General features: G+C 45.4%; 1 protein-coding gene across 1 annotated transcript in view; it reads left to right on the top strand.

The window, feature by feature from the left end:
• The window catches only part of Faf2 (Fas-associated factor 2), a 43,267-nt gene extending 27,640 nt beyond the window's left edge, over positions 1-15,627 (top strand). The window contains exons 9-12 of the mRNA XM_075695455.1: positions 1,439-1,616; positions 3,417-3,588; positions 5,284-5,427; positions 12,492-15,627. Coding sequence (XP_075551570.1) covers positions 1,439-1,616; positions 3,417-3,588; positions 5,284-5,427; positions 12,492-12,671 — 674 coding nt within the window. The 3' untranslated portion in view covers positions 12,672-15,627. The remainder of the gene's footprint in view (positions 1-1,438; positions 1,617-3,416; positions 3,589-5,283; positions 5,428-12,491) is intronic.
• The last annotated feature ends 5,866 nt before the right edge of the window (positions 15,628-21,493 follow it).

The raw sequence follows: 21,493 nt of genomic DNA, 5'->3' as shown, positions 1-21,493 counted from the left end.
TCACTGTCAAAATGCTGGAGTGAGGAATCGAGCCTGCAGCAGTGATTGAATTCGCATTTTTGCATCTCTTACTTCAACACGAACGAAACGTCAAAATCACAGCGCATATGAAGCTTACCGGCACTACGGGCATTGTGCAAACATCGCAGATCGCTTTGAAGGTGAGGCCCACGCGGGCGTGCACTTTGGCCGTGTTGCAGATCGCTTTCAAGGTACGGAACCCGCATAGCTGCACCATAAGCAGCAGTCGTCGAGGAAGAACACCTCGCCCTCGCCTCAGCCCCGTGCCTCGCACAGGAGAGGGTGAGCCACGTTCGCCGGCTCACCCTCGCACGCCTTCACTCGCACATACCGCATACGGCGTGCAGCAACAATTTTATTACCCTTGGACTTTATACGGAACCTCACGCCAATGCCGATGGCAGAAATGCATCTTGAGTGTCCATATAAGTGCTATCGCAGTAAAAGAGAAAAATTAAAGTGGTAGGCTGGGTGCGTGATGTAGATGTGATATGGGCTCTCGACTCTCATGTTGGAGAAGGTATGGGAGGAAAGTCTGTTGCAGATGCTGCTTGAGTCGATGGGGGTTCTCTGCTGTGGAATGGGTAGCCTACCCTCTTGCACAATCACGCCAGCATTTCATTTGCTTCTATCTCCACTATTGCTAAACCCTCAAAAAAATTTTGTTTGTGTGTGGTGGAACACTCTCTAGACACTGCTTTTAACTTGCAGTGTATAGAAGAAAATTTTCCAACAGGTTGTGGTGAAGGACACTTTAAGTGATACTTTAACCCTGCACTAGACATATAATTGCCTGGAAAAAAAAAAGATATATTTATTGTATATCTAAATGTGCAAACTATATTGGAAATAAGCATAATCCATGAAAAGAAAAGAAATATGTTGCTGAAACTTTTTCAGCAATAGAGAAGAAACAACAGGCAGGAAACTAGAAATGGGCTTCCTGCCAAACCACCTATTGCTTCATTTAGAATTTGTACTGACAGCTCTCACCATATTTGAACCATGGGTATACATTTCATTTGCTTTACATTACGTGTGTGACACTACTGCAACCGGAGATCTTGCATCAATCTGTCTCCTCTGACCGTGTATGCACAAGAAAGCGAGTTGCCTGCCAAACTTCTTTCTCGTTCTGTGTTCTTACTCTAAACCAACAAATGACATTTGCTGCGTGTCACTTAGTGCTGGCAGAAGACGTTTAACCAAAGCTCTGTACTCAATACTGTAATTCAGCAAGAAAAAAGACATTCTTTCTGGTGTGTTGCCTGTAGGCAACGCTTGTCCATAAAGGGTTAGGCGTGATGGGTAGCGGCTGAAAGTTGCACGGATCTCCTCCAATTTTTAATGGTATAATGCTGTCTCCTTGACTCTGCCAAAACTGCTGTGACTCGAGCCCTTGCTTGTGTTCATGCAGTGTCGCAGGCACTGCGGGAGAACACATACCCATTCCTGGCGATGATAGTTCTGCGGGACCACCGTATGACGGTGGTCGGCCGCCTCGAGGGCCTCATGGAGCCGGACACGGTTATTGTGCGGCTGCAGCAGATCATGGCCGACAACGAGGCTGCCCTCATAACAGCTCGCATGGAGAGGTCAGTAAGGCCTTGCTTGTCCCTTGCCACATTGGTTGGGGACCTTTCGGCTGGCTTACTATTTTGATGGTTGTCAGCAATAAATTGGACAGTTAATTATAAACCATAGGTGCCACAGGGCCACTTTATGCAGCTTCTTCACAAAGAAAGACTGCACACATTTATTTAAAAAGGTCCTGAACTACCCCTTGGGCTTGGTGAGAAATTGTAGTCTGCAGATAGCACGTGCTGCTGTAAACATAGCCAAATTTTACAGTCATGCGCCGTGCATGGAGCTCGGAAGCAGATTGCGAAGTCACTTTGTTTTTCAAATGCTCTTTTTAACAGAAGCAGGTTTCCATGCATAGCTACTATTGGCCAATGGGCTGACATTACTCAAGAAAGGTGTGTGGTTCCATGCGCTTCTTCCTACTGTCACTGTGTATATTTATTGGCGCAGCTTAATAAACAGGCTGAAGTAAGCGATAATTCGACTTTTGAATTTTGGTAGAAATTACGCACTTCCGGTAGTATGACTCTCATACTATAGCCTACTATTGTTTGCTAACGATCGGCCATGCCTGCCCGCATGAGAGTGAAACTTTGGCCACACTGCTTATCAGTGTCGTAGGCGTCAGGTGTGGCTAATTTCAGAGTGTTTTAAACGCTCAACTAGCCTCAGACCATGCGAAACTTAAGATCAGACCACACGCATGCTAGCCAGGTGTGGTCACTTCTGGCCGCTCCTGGCTAGACGCCTTGGCAGATATCGCTTCGTATTGACCTATTGGTAGTGCTTCAAAATGCACAAGTTGAATGTGGCTACCATCCGAGTCAAGCTGGCGCAGGACAAAGCCGGTCTGCACCATGTAACACGGCCAGAGTGGAGCACATATTGCTAGGACGCACTCAAGCCCTGTCACGTACAAAGCAAACGCTGTGCATACGCACTACAGTTGCATGTAGCTACGGTCTGCTACGTAGCGTAGATACTGTGGCTGCCGCAAGCTGCAGCGACATATCCACTTGCTGAGCACGCAGTGGCTCATTGAAGACAACTGCGTCGGGCGCATTGTAGGCGCCAAAATTAGAAAGAGTGGCATCTATGTGAACATCCAAAATCAAATTTGAACTGCGTGACACGGTGACGTTCAGTATGTGGAATGTCGTGGGCGTGCCCTGCTCTGCCATAGTCTTCACAATGCAAGGCATTGAAGAGGTACTGTGAAGGGGACCTTTGCCACTAACTCTGCTTCTGCTGAATGTATTGAAGTGCTTCTTGTGGCAAAATTTTCACTTCAAATTCATTTCTCGACTTTAATAAAGAGTGGTTCGGGGCCCTTTTAACGGGGGACACGGCCTGATATGGTGTACAAGCAAGCCGTACGACTAAGAAAAAAACTTTCTGGGTGCTACTCGTGCACAGTTTACCATGTTTATTAAAATTTAATGTGAGTTTCTTTTTTTCCCCCAACATCTGTACTAATTCTGCACCGTGAGCTACGTGCGACATTTGTACCAAAAAAAAAAAAAAAGTAAAAAAGTAAACTTCTGTGCATCCGACACAGCCTTGGAAGAACAAATCGGTAAGTCACTGCTTGTCACGATCTCAGTAAACTGTCCGAGCCATGTGGAGTTTGCAGATAAGCTTGAGATAGGCATATTTTATACTTCATTCGCATATTATTGATATATTGAACTATATTTTTCAGTATTTCTTCAAATTTTATATATCCGGGATCGAGTGCATGTGACAGTGTTTCTTTAAGACAGTGCACATTTTGTTAAGTTAAGAGTGAGAGTGGGGTTGAATCCTTGCAGGGACGAGCGGTCCCTGACGCAGAGTTTGCGGCAGCAGCAGGACGAGGCCTACCAGGCCTCGCTGCTCGCCGACCAGGAGAAGGAGCGGCGGCGCCTAGAGGAGGTCAGGCGGCAACAGGAGGAACAGCAGCGCCAGCAGGAGCACGCCCTTCAGGAACAGCAGAAGAAAGAGGTCAGGCTGCGCGTCTTGCCCACTGCCGCATGTGTCACAACCATGTGGGAAGCGAAACTGAGGAGAATATGAGTATTGTCACTCCCATGGTGGCAATTTCCCATGTGGCATCCCAAAGCACCTATTAGGTGGGGACACTTTCAGGCTGGGGTGAGAAACATCCCTTTCCAAGTGTTGAGGTTTCATCACCAAGATGCGAGTCTGAGTTCGGGAAGCTCTGACCTCTCGCCACACTCTTTGCCTCTGACTGTGTTGATCAGTCTGGAAGATTCCAGGAGGTGCACTTGGCTGCGGGAAGGGGAGGTACCAACCCATATACTGAAGTGCCTGTGTGTGTGGTGTTGTTGAGGAACATGTCAGGGCCTCTCACTTTTTGTATTCCTGTACAGTCAAGACAGTGAAGTGGAACTTCGTATTAACCTTGGTGGCAGTGGGCTAGGAGATGTTGCTGCAGACTGAAAATTGTGTGATCAGTGCACCCTACCAGGACTTGCCTTTCGGGCTGAAATATGAATGCTTACTTGAAGAAGCCTCAAAGGCAGAAAAGTGGTAGTGGATAGAGGACACACTGCTAGATTGAACGGGTGTAATGTTAAAAAGAAAAAAAAAAGTGTTTCTGGTGCAGCACAAGGTCACAATAACGTAAAGCTACAGTAGACTTCCGTTAATTCGACTCTGGTTAACCTGATCCCGACTGAAGGTCCTAGTGGGCGCCTATGCACTTCCATAAGCCTGAACTTTATTATTTCAATCCTGAAATTGGCCTTTGCCAGGTAACTCGAGCTTGGCCAGCCAGCATGTGCCTGACCTCTATGGTGACTCCATTAGTGCCCCTTTAGTGGCAGCACCAGCCTCGGCGGAGCTTAGGGAACAGTTAATGTGTTGCACACTTGCCAGTCTTCCATCAAAAAACGCCCGTTTTCAGCCTGCTTGAGGAAGATTTTCGAGCAAGAACCGTAGCTCCCAACATCTGATTACGGTATTTACGCGATTCCAACACGCATGTATCTTTAAAAGAATATCGATGCCGAAAATTGCCTGCGCGGCGCAGTCCGACATGCAATCAAAACTGCCTTTGAAGCGTCCATATGCGTTATCGCATAACACAATTGTACTGCAGCAAAGCTGACTTTAGGAAACCGGCCTCCACTGTGCAACACGTATTTTCTTACAAAAAAAACTCTGGTACATGTTAGATTTCTGCTTTCTTCAGGAAGCTTCATGTAAATTCTACATTAGTTTTCTACTTCAGACACATAAAACATGGGTGCGCGTGTGATTAGGGGCGTGTTAGGTTCATGGAAATATTGCAAAATGAATCAGTGACATGTTTGGAAAATTTTTATGCATCTTGTTTAATTCGATTTGCCGGATAATTAGATCAGTTTTGTTGGTTTCATCAAGGTCGAATTAATGGAAGGCGACTGTATTTCTCTGTGGTTTTATTCCAATTCTGCCATTAGCCCTCCATGACTGTAAATACATTTTTGAGCTGTCCATGCCCAAGAAATTTTTACCCATCACGGAGCACTAATGGTGGATTTGGAATAAAAACAAAGGGTAATAGTTTTACGTTATCAGGACCCAAATTGGTGTTCATTGTATTCTAACTTAAAGGAAAGAGGTGCACAGGACAGATCACTTTCTTGAGTGACTTGAACGAAGTCATTTTAAGAAGCAGTTCTTCTCTCGTAGGAGATTCAGCGTATGAAGCTGGAGCTGGTGGACCAGATCCCTGAAGAGCCACCAGATTCAGACCCTGGAAGCATTCATCTCGTCATCAAGCTGCCAACAGGAACACGTCTCGAGAGGCGGTTCAGGCGGTCACAGTCACTCAAGGTGTGTATACTTGACTGCTGCAGTTGTGGCTGGAGGAGTGATTGCATTTTTTTCTTGGCTAAGGGAAAGTGTATGTACTTCCGCATCTTCTTTCCTTTTTCAATAATGATTATAATAATAATCCAAGCATGTATAATTGCCTGCCTCATGCCTGCAGCAAGTTGTCTTTTCGTCCATTTTCATTTTCCTTTTATTGCAGTTATAAGCCAATTTCCCCTTTGCTTTCTCTGGCTTTGTTGTCTGTTTGCTTCACATGGTTGTAACTAACAAAAAAATCCGGCCCTTATGTTACTTTTGTCTTCTTGCTTGGGAAAAGAAAGGCCACGTGATCCGTGTTTTGTACAAACTGGCTTGATGAAAATCCTGTTAAGGTCTCTTAACTGGATGGTCTTGCCATTGAATACTACTTCTATTTTATTCCTTACTTTTCAAACTCTGTCGGGCGTGTGCTACTTGTAATTTCAATTTCATGGACATGCTCCCGGACACTCCAGTGGACAGTCGGAACACTAAAATGCCAACTGGAAGTGAGCAACGAAAAGGAGGGCTCTGTGTTCCTGTGTCGTCACACTTTGTCATCATAAATTAATACAGTGGATCCCGCAAACTCCGCTGCATCGTGTTATTGTCTCTGTCCAGTACTTGTAATATCTCCTTGGAAATCCGATGTATACTGCACTATGCATGTATCGAATTCCCGTTCACTGTTACATTCAGTATAACAAACGCTGCACCCCTGCAAGTGCTCTTCTAACGGCGATGCAGTCACGTTTTGCACTGTCAGCAATATTTAATGCAGACTAATTCATTCATAACTGCGCTGTTTTGGCAGATGCTGTCAAACAACACAGTCGAATGCACCAAGAAAATCCTGGTGTTATAATTGATCATCCTTATTAACCTGGTTGTATTAAAAAAGCAGAGGAACAAACATTCAAACATTTTATTTGGAGATAAAGAAGCACAGTTGAACCCACTTATAGCATTGCCAGTTTTAACAGTACTTGAAAGCATGATGAGCAGCTGCCTCACCCTGAACTTCCGTGTGTTTTGTGGCAAAATAAACTACTTACTAGAATGTGCCTATACTGCATTATTAGCTCTAACAATTAAACCTGGCTGGGTTTCTGCACCGTAAAGAAAAAAGGAATGTGAAATCCAGAAAAAAATATGTGTGCTGCTTCGCCACTTCCACCTTTGTGGCACAAAAGTGAATGTAACAAGGAGGCTCTCTTTTTTTTTATCAGGATTTCATGTTTTTTGTTTAGGAACGCCCACCCTGAAGCCAGGTTTATATGGTATGACCGATAACACTGCATGGGAGCATTGTAGTAAGCAGTTTATTTTACCATAGAATGCATACAAAAGTTGGCAGTGCATTGGCATATCCTATGTATTGTTAAAGAGACACTAAAGGCAAATACCAAGTCGACGTGTATTGTTTAAATACTATTCCAGAAACCTCGCAACGCTTGTTTCGTGCCAAGAAGAGATTTAGGTTACGAGAAAATTATCTGTAGAGTCCGAATACCTTTTTCGAAATCCAAATCTCCCGGCACCAAACAAGGGGAGTGGTGACGTTGCATATGCCATCACAACCATTGCTGCCGTTGGTGAGTAAAAGTTTCTGTCCCCTCAAAGTGGACATGGCCACGCTGTAATTATTGTTGCAAACTTGCCAATATTAACAATATTATTCATTACTGATACGGAAGAAACCTTAACGCACATACAGTCGCCGACCGTTTATTCGGACCTCACGGGGACTGCGGAAATGTCCGAATAAACAGGTGTCCGAAAAAGCAAATTAAGAAAAAAAAAAACAATGAAATCCTTTATTTCCACGCACTTATTCGGGCTCGGCAGTAGGCTTGAAGAAATCGTGAGTGCGCCGTTGCACGCTGTTCCGTTTACGCGCAATCAGATAAGCCTGAATCTCGGAGAGGGTCGTACGGTCACTATAGGCGGCTGAAAGCACAGTCACTGCTTGTGCACGCTCCGCGTGCGACGGCAGCATAGCACATGGTGCGTCATCTTCCGACTCGGAGTCATCGTCCGGCGGTGCAGCAGAAACCTGACGAATGATCTCGCCGTCGTCGAGTTCTGCGCATGTCAGTACAGCAGTGTCAGCACCTGTGAAACTGTCAAATGAGACGGTGTCCGGAATTGCAATGCAACCACTGCGCAGGTCTCGGCAGAACATTTTCCATGTCAGTAGGGAGCACATCGGAAGGCGACAAATCTTAGGCCTCCCGGCACCCGCTTGCCGGCATTCCCCAGCGCAGTCTGCGCGGGCACTGTCGGCGCCATTAGACACTTGACACGATGTTTCCGTACGCCGCGTTGGATCACCGAAACCTCGACACAGCACACAAACACCACCGTGCCGACACCAGTCGCACAAACGAAAAACGTGGCCTGCTCGCAGCGTCATGCGCGAAAGAAACAAATCAGCTGCTGGATTGTCTTGACATGGCATACTAAGCTGAAACCGGAACTGCTGTACGGCCACTCTGTCGAACCAGGCAGAAACGATGACATAGAGTTTCTAAATAAATACCTAGAGGGAAATGTGGCGCTAGTGTCTACGGGGGTTCTCATGAGCGTTGCCTCAACCTACATGGGAATGATGGGAAGTACAGGCTTCGGATTGGCTTCAATCTTTAATCTAGCGGCGTTTGGTTGCGGCGCAGTAAACGAAACTTTACTCAAATATTATCGCGTTAAATCTAATTTTATTTCTGCAGTAAGCTACATAATGTACAACACGTTACATAAACTTTGTATGACTTTGAGATGGAAGCATGGTTTACTATGGTTTGACACCAGGACACACCAGGGTATGCATTCTTGTGCGCTTCTGTTCCTGATTTAACCCCAGAGAATAATTATTTATTTATTTTTGCAACAGCAATAAGAACCGTACATGTACTTATATAAAAAATACTCAACAAGTAATTATGGAAATAAAAATGTTGTATTGTGAGAAAGTGTTGCGCCCTTGAGCGGAATGCTACAAGTGTCATCTGCTACGACGCCTGCTCGCTGCAAACGCGAGACTTTTCTCGCAGACGACAGGCACTTGCGAACTCTCTCGCTCTTTCGAAGAGCTGCGTCAGCTGTCATGATTGCTGAACGTCTTCAAGTACTTTTAAGCACATCTGCTGCAGTGCTAGCTAGGACGCTATATAGTGGCCTCCTACGAGTATGCTTCATCATATGTTATATTGACGTACCGCTTCCGAAGCGTTACGGCGTCGCTTTGCACGTACCCATTTTGCGACATTAGACTACAGCCAGGAAGCAGCAACCTTTCCTACCACAAGTAAGTTTGTGTTCTCAAAGACCTAAAACACGCATTTCAATGAGCACATAAACGAGCAATGCATAATGAAGAGTTCAATAAAATTTGATTGTCAAGCCACTAGAAGTACAACTGTATATGTCTTGCATCAATAGTGCCTTCTTTTTCCTATTCGGAAGTTTCATAAAGCACGTAACGCAACAGTGCCAACCTAACCCACTTAACAAACCAAGGTCCAAACGCTCAAAACATGTTCTTTCAACGTTTACGATGCCGCCGCTTTCTCGTCCGGGTTTCGACGCCACACCGCGACACAAACATCGTCCCAGTTGCTGGCCCAGCGCGCTGTCGCCACTTTGGGCAACAGTACAAAGGCAGAGAGCTTTGCGTTGCACTGTCCTACTGCAGGTTATAGCAATTGCGCTTGGAGCGAAACCAAAACTGCCAAAAAAATACTTGTAGACTAGTTTGCTAGTCAATAGAATGCCAATCCGAAGCCTGTACTTCCCATCATTCCCATGATGGTTGAACGATCGCAGCGCCAGATTTGCCTCTAGGTATACTAATATGAAACTCTATGAACGATGATGATGAGCGGGGATTTCCAGTAGCGCCACTTCGTGGGGCAGCAAGGAGGCTCCGTTCAAAACAAAAATGGCGTTCAGCAAGTCGAACTAAGCGCCGGTCAGAGTCGGTGCATGATGCCCTCGATCGAATTGGCTCAAGGAGTGTCCGAAAAATCAGACGAGAGGTTGCGAGGTGTCCGAACTTTCGGCAGTTGTTATACATTATGGTCTATGGGGAGAATGGCGGTGCCGCGAAGCCGACCGAATAATCGGGCATGTCCGAATTTTTGGAGTCCGGAAAATCGGTCGGCGACTGTAATGTACTCATGAAAAGAAAAAAAAATTGCGTTCGGCTTGCTCTGCCGGCCGCCATTCTTGTTTTGGTGTCCTGCACTACATACAGCGGCAGCTGCCTATTTGTTGACCTGTTGTCATCCCGCAGCAAACGTAGGATGAAAAAAAAATGTTTTCTTTTCGCGGGAAATTTAACCCGCGTAATGACCCCTGAATTTGCATAAATTTTTTTTACAAAAAAATGTGATCATTATGCGGGTAAATACGGTATCCAGAATCGACTGATTGCAAACCACATTATTGTGATCTTATCCTCGCAACTCGCTGCACTATTGTAAACGAAATGGCTGGCTAACAATGCCAGGTGGTCATGGTGCTGACACACATACAGATTTACGCATGGCACCGTGTGACAGCGATCACTAGCAGTACGCATGATCCGCATGGAAACTCTGCTTTCAACACCATCTCCACTGCGTGATGCCAGTGATTTTTTATTCCATAATTAATGATAAATGTCTTGTGCCTGTCAGCAAACTTCTTCAAGTTTATCGTAAAATGCTCAACATTAAAGACTTGTTTACGATTGTCGTATTGACACCAGTAATTTTACAATTTTCTTGCATCTGGTTTAAGACAGAACTGATTTCAAAATGCAGTACCTGGTCGATTTTTCAGATCATGATTTTTCAGACCCATCAATTCTGCAGACTTACCTGCCACAGGGACACCAACATTTAAAACCTTTATATTAACAGCAGTCGAAATTTTAGCTGCAATTGCGGAAATATTTTATTAATAAATTTCATAAATGTATCTGCTTGTGGCTCAGATCATTCTTGCTGAAAACATATACAGCAGAATCATGTTCGCACCTTTTCAAAAAGAAAGAAAATGCAGAAAAAAGTGTACTAACCTGAAAAACGTATAATTTGAAATCACTGAAAAATTTGTCATACTCAACTGTAGTTGCCATGTATGTAATGTGAAGCGTTGAGCTAATCGTTGCAGCTGGTGCCGTCGAGCTGGTGGGGACTGAGCAGCCCATAACATGCTTTGTCATCTTCCTATTCCCAGTGTTTGAAGGTGCCAACTGGAAACCGAACCGAAATTGAGTTAATGGTTGATTCTGGAATGTGGCACTGCCAGGATGAAACATGATGCACACTGCGCAACCACATGCAGCAGGGAACAGCATGCGTTTGAGTTATTGATTTTAAAAGTATGCAATATGCTTTCAATGACAATATGCATCGCATGCACACTGTGAAACAAATTGGTGAATATGCTTACCGCAAAAGGGTTGGCAGTGATAGCTGTGGATGGCGATGCGTGATGATCCGCAAGATTTCTTGGTTGGGAAATTTACCTTAATGAAATTGAGATGGTGGGTGGCGCTGATTACAATGCCGCCAGAGTGAGACATGATGCTTACTTCATGCCACGTGCAGCAGGGCAACAGTGGCCCATTTATCGCCTTTTCAATAGCATGCACTATGCATGCTTTTAATGGCACAATGCCACACGCGTGCGCTGTGAAACAGGTGAAGATGCTTGTGGCAATATGGTTGGCAGTGTTGGAGCTGTGAATGGTGATGTACGGCAACCCACAACAGGATTTCCTGGTACTGGAAGAGAAATGAGTGCACGCTGGTATTTTCACGTGACGTGGGTGGGTGAGTAGTGTGGGGAAGCTGCTTCGGCGGGTGCTTACTGCTTTCGGTTACGTGCAGCTCGCACTTTTCTTGTTTACTTGGGATCTAGCGGCCGTAACGTATCATGCGATATCAGTTTGGCGATATCAACCGGTAGCAAAAGATGTGTAACTCTACTGGGTCATTTGTTTTTTGTTCTCAAACTTGAACGTTGGGGCCGTGAAATCGTATGAAGGGCCATATCTTCGAAATTCTACTGCACAGTGGAACCCCATTGGTACATTCCTCGCTGTTGCATTTTCCCGGCTACTATGTTGCATTTTCCCGGTCCCGACCTAACGCCCATTGACTCCTGGGTATTATGTTCCATTTTATACGTCCCCGTTCTGTAATGTTCTGGCATTTTACATGGAACTTAAATGCCGTGGTTACATAAATTTAGCAGTGCAGAGGGGAATTCAGATGTATGAAGTGCCTGAAGTATGCGATTGTCAGTCCTGATAAGCGTGTCACTGTGTGGCCGTAGTTTTTGTCGGCTCCCTAAAGTCAGTGTTGCCTCCATACAGCTGTATTACGCGGCAAAACATAGCACAGAGTGGAAAGAGGCCACTTTCAGCGGAACATTGTACGTGCCCATTAATTATACATGCACGTAGAGCTGTTTCTGACGTTTCTGTGGCCATCTGGGGCCTTCCTCACTGTAATGTTTTCTCATCTGTTGTGATATCTTTCTGCTGTCACTTCGAAAATGTATCACCGGGGTTCTACTGTAGTAAAGCAAGCATGCTTGTTCACAGTGTCCCTACATAGGAAAGTCAGCAACTCTTTAATAAGCAATCAAACAGTTTTTAGTATAGTTCATAAAACATTACTATTTTCTACTTTATGCTTTAGTGTTTTTATTATCTATGGTTGGCAGGCGTAACCCTGTGGCCTTTTGTTCATAAATGCTTAGTGAGGACATACCATCTGCATAACTGTTCCAGGAACCTGTGAAGCAATTTTTACTGCCGAACATAAAAACCTTGACTCACAATGTGTGGTTTAACGTTTTTATATGACAGCTACAACTATGTTACATCGAGGTTCTTACTTCTACTGTATATGTGTGAAATGGGCAAGCAGAATTTTTTACAAGTTACGTATAATTGCTTATCAACTTTGCCTTTACATCTGAAGGCTGGTTGCCATACATTTACTTTGCTTCTGTTTTTTTTTCCCCTACCCCATCCTACGTTGGCCCAGTATCTGTACTTTTATGTATTCTGCCAAGCGGATGCGCCCAACAGCTTTGAGATCATCACGAACTTTCCACGACGGACACTGCCCTGTGAGCCCACGCGCGAGTGCCCGGAGCCGCCAAGCTTTGCCGAGCTTGGACTTGGGAAGACAGAGACGGTATTCGTCCACGACCTGGAGGCGTGAGCATCACCTACTCGCAAGACTGTGCTCCAGCGCTCTAGGTTTTTTTCTTTCTCTTGCCACTGCCGCTGCTGCTGGTTCTCCCTGTTCTTCTGCTGGCATAGCTGGTAACTGTTGGCTGCACACATCAAAAACGCCTATATTTCATCATCGTTCTGGGCGTTAGTCGTCATCATCGTCGTCACGAGACCTCATTCACTCTTGTGCCGTGCGCAGTTACAACTGTGAGTTCGTTCTCGGGCTGTCTTTGAGCACTCTCTTTCTCTCTCTTCTTTTTTTCTTTAATGTTTTTCAATGGATGGGGAAAACGTAGTTTCCTACTGAGACCACTAGAGGGAACTGGGAATGATGGTTAATATACATGGATGTGTCTGATCTTTGTACTTGTGGCTTTGTTTTCTATATTTTGTCTGCCTTTATAGGCCTAAATTTTGAAACACTGCTATTCTTCTAAACACACTAGGCAGTAAGACTCTGCGAGCCTGCATAGTTGCTGCAAATTGTGTCACTTATAATTCGGTATTATTGTGGAAATGATTCGTTATCAAAGTCACAAAGCTGTTCGAAGCCAGAAGGACGAAGGATAGGCAAATTCGTGTTCCAACCATGATTCGCACGCTGACTGAATAGCTGCCTGTGCAGCTTTCCATAGATGCTGGCGCCAGAGATCGCTATAGTAGTTCTTGTAGGAAACTCTATGGGGGAAAAGGCAGGGAACAAACACCATGGAGTACTGCACGCAACTGCATCACGAGGGGCTGCCAAAAAGCCATGTGTGCATTGTTGATTTTTTTTTTTTTGGTAGTCTCCTTTCTCCAGTTTTGCACCATCCAAATCCCTCGGTGAGGTTCTGCTAGGAAGGCATCACTGCTCAGACCCTGCAGCTCAGCCTTTGAGTTGCCACTTATGAACTGGCATATGTTATAACAAACCTCTTACTTTTCGCTGACTGTGCTTTTGTCATAAGGATGCAAAAACACAGCAGCAGCTGCATTTAAATTATGAGCTATTTCATAAAAAAAAAAAGAAAAAATGTAATCAGCTAATCAGCTGCCGTTGCAGCTTCACCTCAGTGGTAGTGAAGGTTGTTGTTACTCTCAAGATGTGCATGGTGTTTGCCAAAGACAACAGGTAATGAAGGCCTGTTTATTATGCACAAAACTGTAGAAAAGAGGCTTGTAGGATTTTTGTGGGTTTTTTTTTTTCATTCTGTCTTCCAGCTTTAGTTGCTCAGGAGTTTATCGAAAAAATAGTAATTTGTGAGTCTGAACGCTGTGCTACCTACCTGCCTTTGGCAACTTGGTTTCTCCAGGTGTTTGACTTAGCAAATTACATAGGTGACTAGCACTTGCCAATTTATTAGATTTTCTTGTAATGCTATTTTGGGGGGCACTCATACATTTCCACCGCACTCAATCTCTTATCTCTATGTGCCTGTATTAAATGACAGGAAGTGTTTCTCACAGAAATGGAAAAACCTTGTTGGCGGTGTAACTGCAACAGTGGCCTCTGCAGGGTGTCATAATTGTTTCACCCGAGACATTTATTTACAAGTAGCTGTATGCAAAGCTGGAGCAACAGCTGTATCAGTTTCCCAACTGCCTGGCTTGACGTTGGCTGTGGGAAGTTTGAAATGTATTTTTCTTTCTTTCTTGCTGGCATGTTAACCTTACGAGGATTGAACAGTTAGTGTAAGCCACGACAAAGGAAAGGTTGAGACCAGGTGATAAACATACTCGGGCTTGTGTCGGAGGTCAGCTTGCAGCAGAAGCATGCAGGCCACATTGTGTAGGGCCAGAATTGACTCTAAGTTATGTAGTGGGATATTATCACACTCAGTACTCCGTGGAGTTCATTGAACGAGAAGTAATTAGGTCTTCATTGTCCACAAATCCGAATGCACCAGTTTGGTAAAAGCGCTCCATGGACTTTGACGCGTCCTTGCGTTTTACGTCGTCAGCAGTGCGTTTTCTTCAGTCGAAAAACAGGTAGGGAATGTTGCAAGGCATGACGAAACCTTCTGTATCTACGAAGTCATAGCACTCTATACTGAACACAAAGTTCAGTTTAGAAGTTTTTTTTTTTTTATCATAACAGAAATGGCTTTGTGACAAGACATCAGGTTTACAGAATAAGTTGATGTTGTAGTGAGGAAACTCGCTTTATTTTGACCAGTGGATGACAGATTCAACTACTGTGGTTTCTGTCACCACGATAATATACGGCAGCAATGCATCTCAGAACGATCACATATTGTGACGTCACAATGAAAAAATTTTCGTTGTACTGTTATTAAACTGATTGCAAAGCCTAGCAGCAGCTGTAGCAACACGCAGTGTGTCTTTATACATCTGACGAAAGCTACGCAATTTCTTTTTAGGGAGAAAAATCTGCTAGTGAGGGCTCATGCAGTCTGACTGTGCTTGCAGGGGTTATGTCCTTGATTATGCAATGTTGTGGCGTGTACAGTACGAAGTTGACAATGTTGCACAAAGTATGACACGCCTGCTGCTTTTGCACCTTTTGTTTATAGCATCTTCATCACTTTGACCTCAAGGTGTTGTGAATAGAAAATTTGAAATCTGCAAGCGAATTTTTTTTTTTTAATTTTAACTATGCGCTAAAGTTTTGACCAAGCTTGTCAGAGCTTTGTCATGACCTCGCCAAGTACTCTGCAGAGTTACTTTTTCTTTATGTGAGCATTGTTCATTTGAAATTTTCTGATGCTATGCCCTTTAGGTTCCCTGCTCCCCCACTGTCATCGACAACAAGCAGTGTGATGTAATTATTTATATGGAGCTGTATCTACAAGATTTATAGAAAGAGAGAAGCTTTGTGGCCTCTGTGAGTACAAGTGACACGCAAGTGATGCGTTGTCCAGCTACTGACGTAGCCATGAGCTCAGCTGATGTGCCTGATTTTTACATCAATAAATAAATGGAATACTGTGTATTTTGGCTTTGTGTGTAAGTGTGGATGTTTCCACTCTCGCCAGTTAACAAAATACCAAAGGCATGAGTGTGAGCAACGGCATTGGTGGAGACATCTTGTGATGCCAAGTTCAAGTGTAGCACCAGAATTACTGCAATGACACAGAGTGTTCTACTAACCCCACATCATGAAGACATTGGGAGCAACGTAATCATTAATGTACATAGTAACCTTTCCCTCCTTTTTCAATGAGCATGTAAGCATGAAACACGAAAAATCCGAGGATGGCTGGGGAGGGGGGTACACTCTTTGTTAGTTGTGAATGCTAAAGCATTAATGTCCACTTGAAGGCCGCTGAGTGTTCAATCGTGTTATGAACGTCTCGCTGGCAAGCCAGCACTCTTTTTTGCTCAAGGAGCCATTTGACACTTTCGCATCAAAACTTATGCTGAATTGCAATGATAGATCGCGAGCGCTTGGCCGGATCATGAACGGAGCGCGTCGCTCCGACTGAGATCGCTCTTATTTGCCCGCACCATATCTTTGAAGGGACTGCGTGCGCTCCCGCGGGGGCATTTAGTACAGGAAAATCGAGTGAGAGGGCGCTAGAATAGAGAGAGGAACAAGCGCTTGGAAGCGCAACCCACCACCCCATTTCACTGTCCGTGTCAAAAGAATCATCACTCGACTTGGAAATTGTACTGTCTGAGTCAGAGCTGTCTAGGAGCGCGAACAAAATCGCACGGTGTCCACGTTTTCCATGTTGTGCATAGCTGCCTGCGACCGGAAACAGGCGACCGTGACAGGAAGCAGAGGCGGGTGAAGGAAATACGTCACGAGTACTTCCGGTCAAATCTGCCGATTTCGGCGGAGCAAATAGTTTTGCTCCACGGAGCAGTCCGGGATCAGCAGCTGTTCCCATTCTGCCATTGGAATAGGATTGCTCCATACAGAGCAGAAAAACTTGATCTGGATCTACCATTGGAATTCAACATTAATTGGTGATGTAGTTGATTAAAGGGACACTAAAGGTTACTATTAAGTGAATGTGCACTGTTGAAATACCATCCCAGAAGCCTCGAAATGCTTGTTTCATGCCAAGGAGAGACTTTTTTTAAGAGAAAATGCGTTCTGAAGCGTCCGCGTACCTCTAGCGCAGTTCAAATCGCCCACCCTCTGATCGAGGAGTACTGACATCGTGGTCTCATAGTGACGTTGCGCCCTCGGTGAGTACAACGGTGTCCGCAGACGGCGCTATGGCTTTTCTGCGCAAAACGCAAACGCGCGGCCAGAAACAGAGCCAAGACCGAGCCGACAGCAGAGCAAAAGCGGGAGTATGGTGGCTAGCAGGAGAAATCCGCAAGAATAAGCTGGTACTTTATTTTATTCTATGACGCAAACTTCGACGCTCGTCGCAATGGACCCTGACAACGACAGATTGGCTCGCGATGCTGGGCTCAACTTCAGCGATTTGAGCCCTGACGAGCGCGACCTGCTGCTGAGGGCTCGCACTGCCGGCGTCGTTGCGTACTACGACGGCGGCCTCGACACCGGCTCTCCGGAGCGAGAAAGCAACGAGGGCTTCCCACGACATCACAAGGACGTGGTATTCTCGCTGCTTGTTCGAAATGAAAGTTCCGTGAGCCAGCAGAACGCGCACAGCACGACGCGATAATGAAACTACTGAAACTCGAAAGCGTGCGCGGCGCAGAGTCGAGCGCGCAGTGTCGAGCGAAAATAAAACCTTTCGACCACCCATACTACTGAAGAGTAACGTCAAAATGTTATTTTTTCTTAGAATCGAATAGACATAGACAAGTAGCATTTCCTTCCGTCTTATAATCGAATGAAATGATATTTTTAATACTAGTAGTTGAGTATTAGTAACAAAATTATGAGGAGTGCTTTCGTCATCGGGCTAGTACCGGAATGTTGCTGGGGGTCTCAAATCGTGTCATGCATTTACCTCAATTTCTCGGTTACTAAAGCTCTCTTCGCAATTAGATTGACGCCTTAGACGTTCTAGAACATTGCTCTACCACTTTAACTTGACTTTCTGGTAACCTTTAGTGTCCCTTTAAAGTGCCACAAAATGGGAGTCACTACAATCGCTGCTGCTGCCATCCGCGTATCCTTTATAGGTATCTCACTTGCCCCTCTGCATAATTAAGCATAGGTAAGCTTGCTGAAGTGACCATCCACTGCATACTCTGCTGTAATTAAGCTGCCCACGCTGTATATTGCATAAACATAGCAGTCACTTTATCATCTGCAAATGAGGTGAAAACCTGAAAATTCACATGCATGCTCCCTCACACAGGTATGTACGCAGAGCCTAGCCTTCTTCGGATGGCAAGGGGTGGCGGGGTCTAGCATGTCTAGCACTTGCGCTTTTCCTGTGGCACAACAGGCGTCGCCCCGTCGAACGATGCGTGTCTACCCAAGCCTAATCACAGTCATGTCTAGCCACCAACCTGGGCACAGCCGTCATACCTGGCTTGACGATGATTTTATACCTAAGTATAATAATTACAGCTGAATCAAAGATTAACTAAGTGAAACCAAAACCTAACCAGGCTAAACCAAGCTTTTGCTTTGCCTATCCAGGGTTAGCTGAGCTAAGCCACAGCCAATTTTTGTTGACATTGATTGTGCCTGCTGTGCAATTCAGCAATGGTCAAAAGAATGCAGGCTTTCTCTTTCAATAGGAGAAAAATGGATGTACTCTTGCATTAAGTGTGAGCTGCAATGCATGAGTCGTGGCGCTCCCAGTCAAGCAAGGCCCCTCAAACTTCATAAAGTAGCGATATCTCCCCTTTCCCCCGTCTCTCCTTCCTTTTGCACCCCCTCCCCCTTCGCGATGGGGCTGAGCAGTGCTTCCTAAAGTGTTGCAGCAAATAGTGCTGCTTCCTTTCCAGTCTCCACGGGCACACCGTCTACTCCATAACAGACCTTTCGCCGAGTAAAATTTCGCTTAGCCAAGCCATGGACTCTAAGCGTTTGCACTAGCAATATGCCTCCCATTAGTTCGCCTAGATATTTTGGTAGACTTATGCAAATAATATATTAACTGCGGCCGTTTGTTGTTTGGCTTGGTCATTCGGAAGGAAAGTATCCGAAATGCACGCTAGTACTGCCGACGGTGACCTGCAGTGTTTTGTGCACGCTACAAATGAGTAGGCAACCTTCCGCTGGTGTCGCAAGATGTTGCGAATGGTCTTATATGGTAGTTTCGTAATTGAATGTTACCTTTCTGGCCGCCAGTCGCCCTCTTGTGATGTAGATAATCCGCACCATTCTTACCAGGTGAATTCGCAGCTCTCATCAACTATGATGCACCAAGGCTGGCAGTGTGCATGGATGGTAGCACTGACTGTTTGGTAGCAAATTAAGCTGCAGTACCAGCTATGTGCCAACCTTTGTGCATGCTTGCCAATTGAGTTTGAAATTCTCAATTCCGAATTTGCCCAGAAAATATGACATTGCTGAAATTGGTCCTTGGCGAGTTAGTCCTATATACGTTAACTTCATAGACTGCTCTGAAAAGAATACTGCTCATTTTAGTGTTTTGCACATCATTTTGTAATCGACAAAGCCACAAAGGCAGGCAGTGCCTCGGCCCCTAGATGGAGGAAGTGGGAGGGGGGCGGAGGGGTCAGCATGCAAGTGCGCTAGTTGATAACATGAAATGGAATAGAGTAGGTTTCACAAGCTGATTTCTCCTGTTCAAGTCTCGTGCTTTATTAAAAGGCAGCTATGCTTAATGTTAAAAGATTCATAATCAAAGTTCTTGCATGTGTCTTGGCATTTTTCTGCAACTTGAGTTGGTGTATATACAGTTAAGTGCACAAGACAGAACTATGTAGTGCTGATGGAAACGAACTACTCATTGTTCAAGAGCGGTGTAAAAAGATGCAGAAAAAGGGCAAACTACTTGCTGTACTGTAGCGTGATATGCCTATGAAGTCATAGCATGCAGAAAATTATGCACGCCTCATCACATATTTTAGAGCGCAGCTCTTATGAGTCCATTCCTGTGGCGAGCGTTGGCGTAACTGAGTGAACGAGCGCAGTGAAGAATGAAAGAGCGAATGTGGAGCGCAGAGGGGGATGAAAGACTCAAGGAGGAAAGCGGAGGATGAGGGTGCAGCGGAACCAGGAGGTGGAAAGTGGAGAAGGAGGATAGGGCAAAAGCGCGAGAACAGCATACTGCGGCGATGATGGCTACTAGATGGCGCCAGAGTAGCGAGCGTTGAGGTCTTTCTTTGGTGGCTGCTGTAAATCACGGCCACGCATCACCCACGCGTTGCCTCTCCCTATCTCCACATTAGCGAGGCAGTCGCACCACACCCCACTCTCTTTGCAACGTGCCGCACCAGACAAATTGTCTGTGCCAGCCAATATATCACGAAATCAAAACACATATAGAGCTGTGCTCAAATTTTGCATTACGGAGTATCGTAATCGTCGGTGAATTTTTGAGGGTCTCGCAACTTGCCTTGCAAAGTGGTGTCGAGAATCAAGGTTCGAAGTTTTCTCTGGCAATTCTGTGTATTTTTTAAGAATTTGTTCTCATGATATTGTGTTTATTGGATGGTATCGCAAAGAGCGTGCTTTCGCAGACTTGGTTGCAGCATCTGAAGGTGAAGCAGCTCACGGCAATGAGAAGCACCACAAACATCGTCTTGCAAAAGAAGAAGAAATGAAAGAAGCCCTAGTTTCGCCTGAAAGGCAAAGCAGTGATAGTGATAGCAAAGTATTAGAAAACTACACCAAATAAGGTTAGTAGTTCTATTGGCCGTTTAAATGGAAGTAAACATTCGCTTAGAAGGCAAATTAACAAGCATGGTGTCACGTGCGCACAGGCAAACATGAACAGATCTCACTAGATGATCACGAACACTCGCTATCGCAAGCTGGATTGGTGAGTGTTTGCGGCAGCTGGGAGTGAACACTTCATACTGCCTCTCGCTTCACTGTGTCTCGGAAACTTGAGATTACGCGACCTCCAACACTAGGCACTCGGGAGCACAGTGCGCATGCAGCCACCAGCCATCTCGGCTCGCCTAATCTTTGCACCCGTCGCAGATTACCTTCAAAATACAACGCGCGGGCCCCATAAGCGCCTAGCCGCACAGACAGCCCTGCGCAGTCACGGCCGAACTAGAGGAGATGCCTGCTCTCCTCCCCCAGCGTGTGCTTGATCACATGATCTTCGACATTGGGCATGCGAGAAGAATACACGCATCAAGTCATATCATCCTTCTCGGCTGATCTCACACGCTTTCCCTTGCACCCACAGTATAAGGTATGCGATCTTATCGCACTTTAACTTTATAAAGAACATCACCGTAAAGGCGCAAGTTCGCCCGGAGTGTCCTTATAATTGCTATCGAAGTAAGAAAAAAATGGTAAGTGACCTTAATCTTTGACTTGGGTGTCTCTTGGTGACTCTCGCACCTCGGCGTTTGTGTTCTGTAGGTTAAGCGAGTGAACATGGAGGAAGGAAAAAGATGAGGAGAGGCACTACCCCCTCCGCGCACTAGGAGAAAAGTGCGTAGGAAGTGACGTATTTTCTTTTCTTTTTTCCTTCTTTTGCTGTAGCGACCATGTTTTCGGGCCACAATGACGGCTTTGTTATGGTTGTGTGCGCTCACACATATTGCTCTGTGGGTTTAGTACCGTGGCAAAGGCGTCGTGTGTGCAGGATTGTGTTAGTCTCCATGTTTTGTACTGCTGTGTTATTCTCCCAGCTGTTGTTGTGGCCAGGCAAGACTGGAAGAAGTAAAAAGTGTGACACGAGCACGCATGCAACGCCATGCACCGTGCCACGGACGAAGGATGACGTGGAGATATTTTTCGCATCTTCGGTGGATTGATGCTAACGTGTCATC

The sequence above is a fragment of the Dermacentor variabilis genome, chromosome 6 (genome assembly GCF_050947875.1).
Source record: "Dermacentor variabilis isolate Ectoservices chromosome 6, ASM5094787v1, whole genome shotgun sequence".
NCBI lineage: Eukaryota > Metazoa > Arthropoda > Arachnida > Ixodida > Ixodidae > Dermacentor > Dermacentor variabilis.
This window is presented reverse-complemented; position numbering and strand designations above follow the sequence as displayed.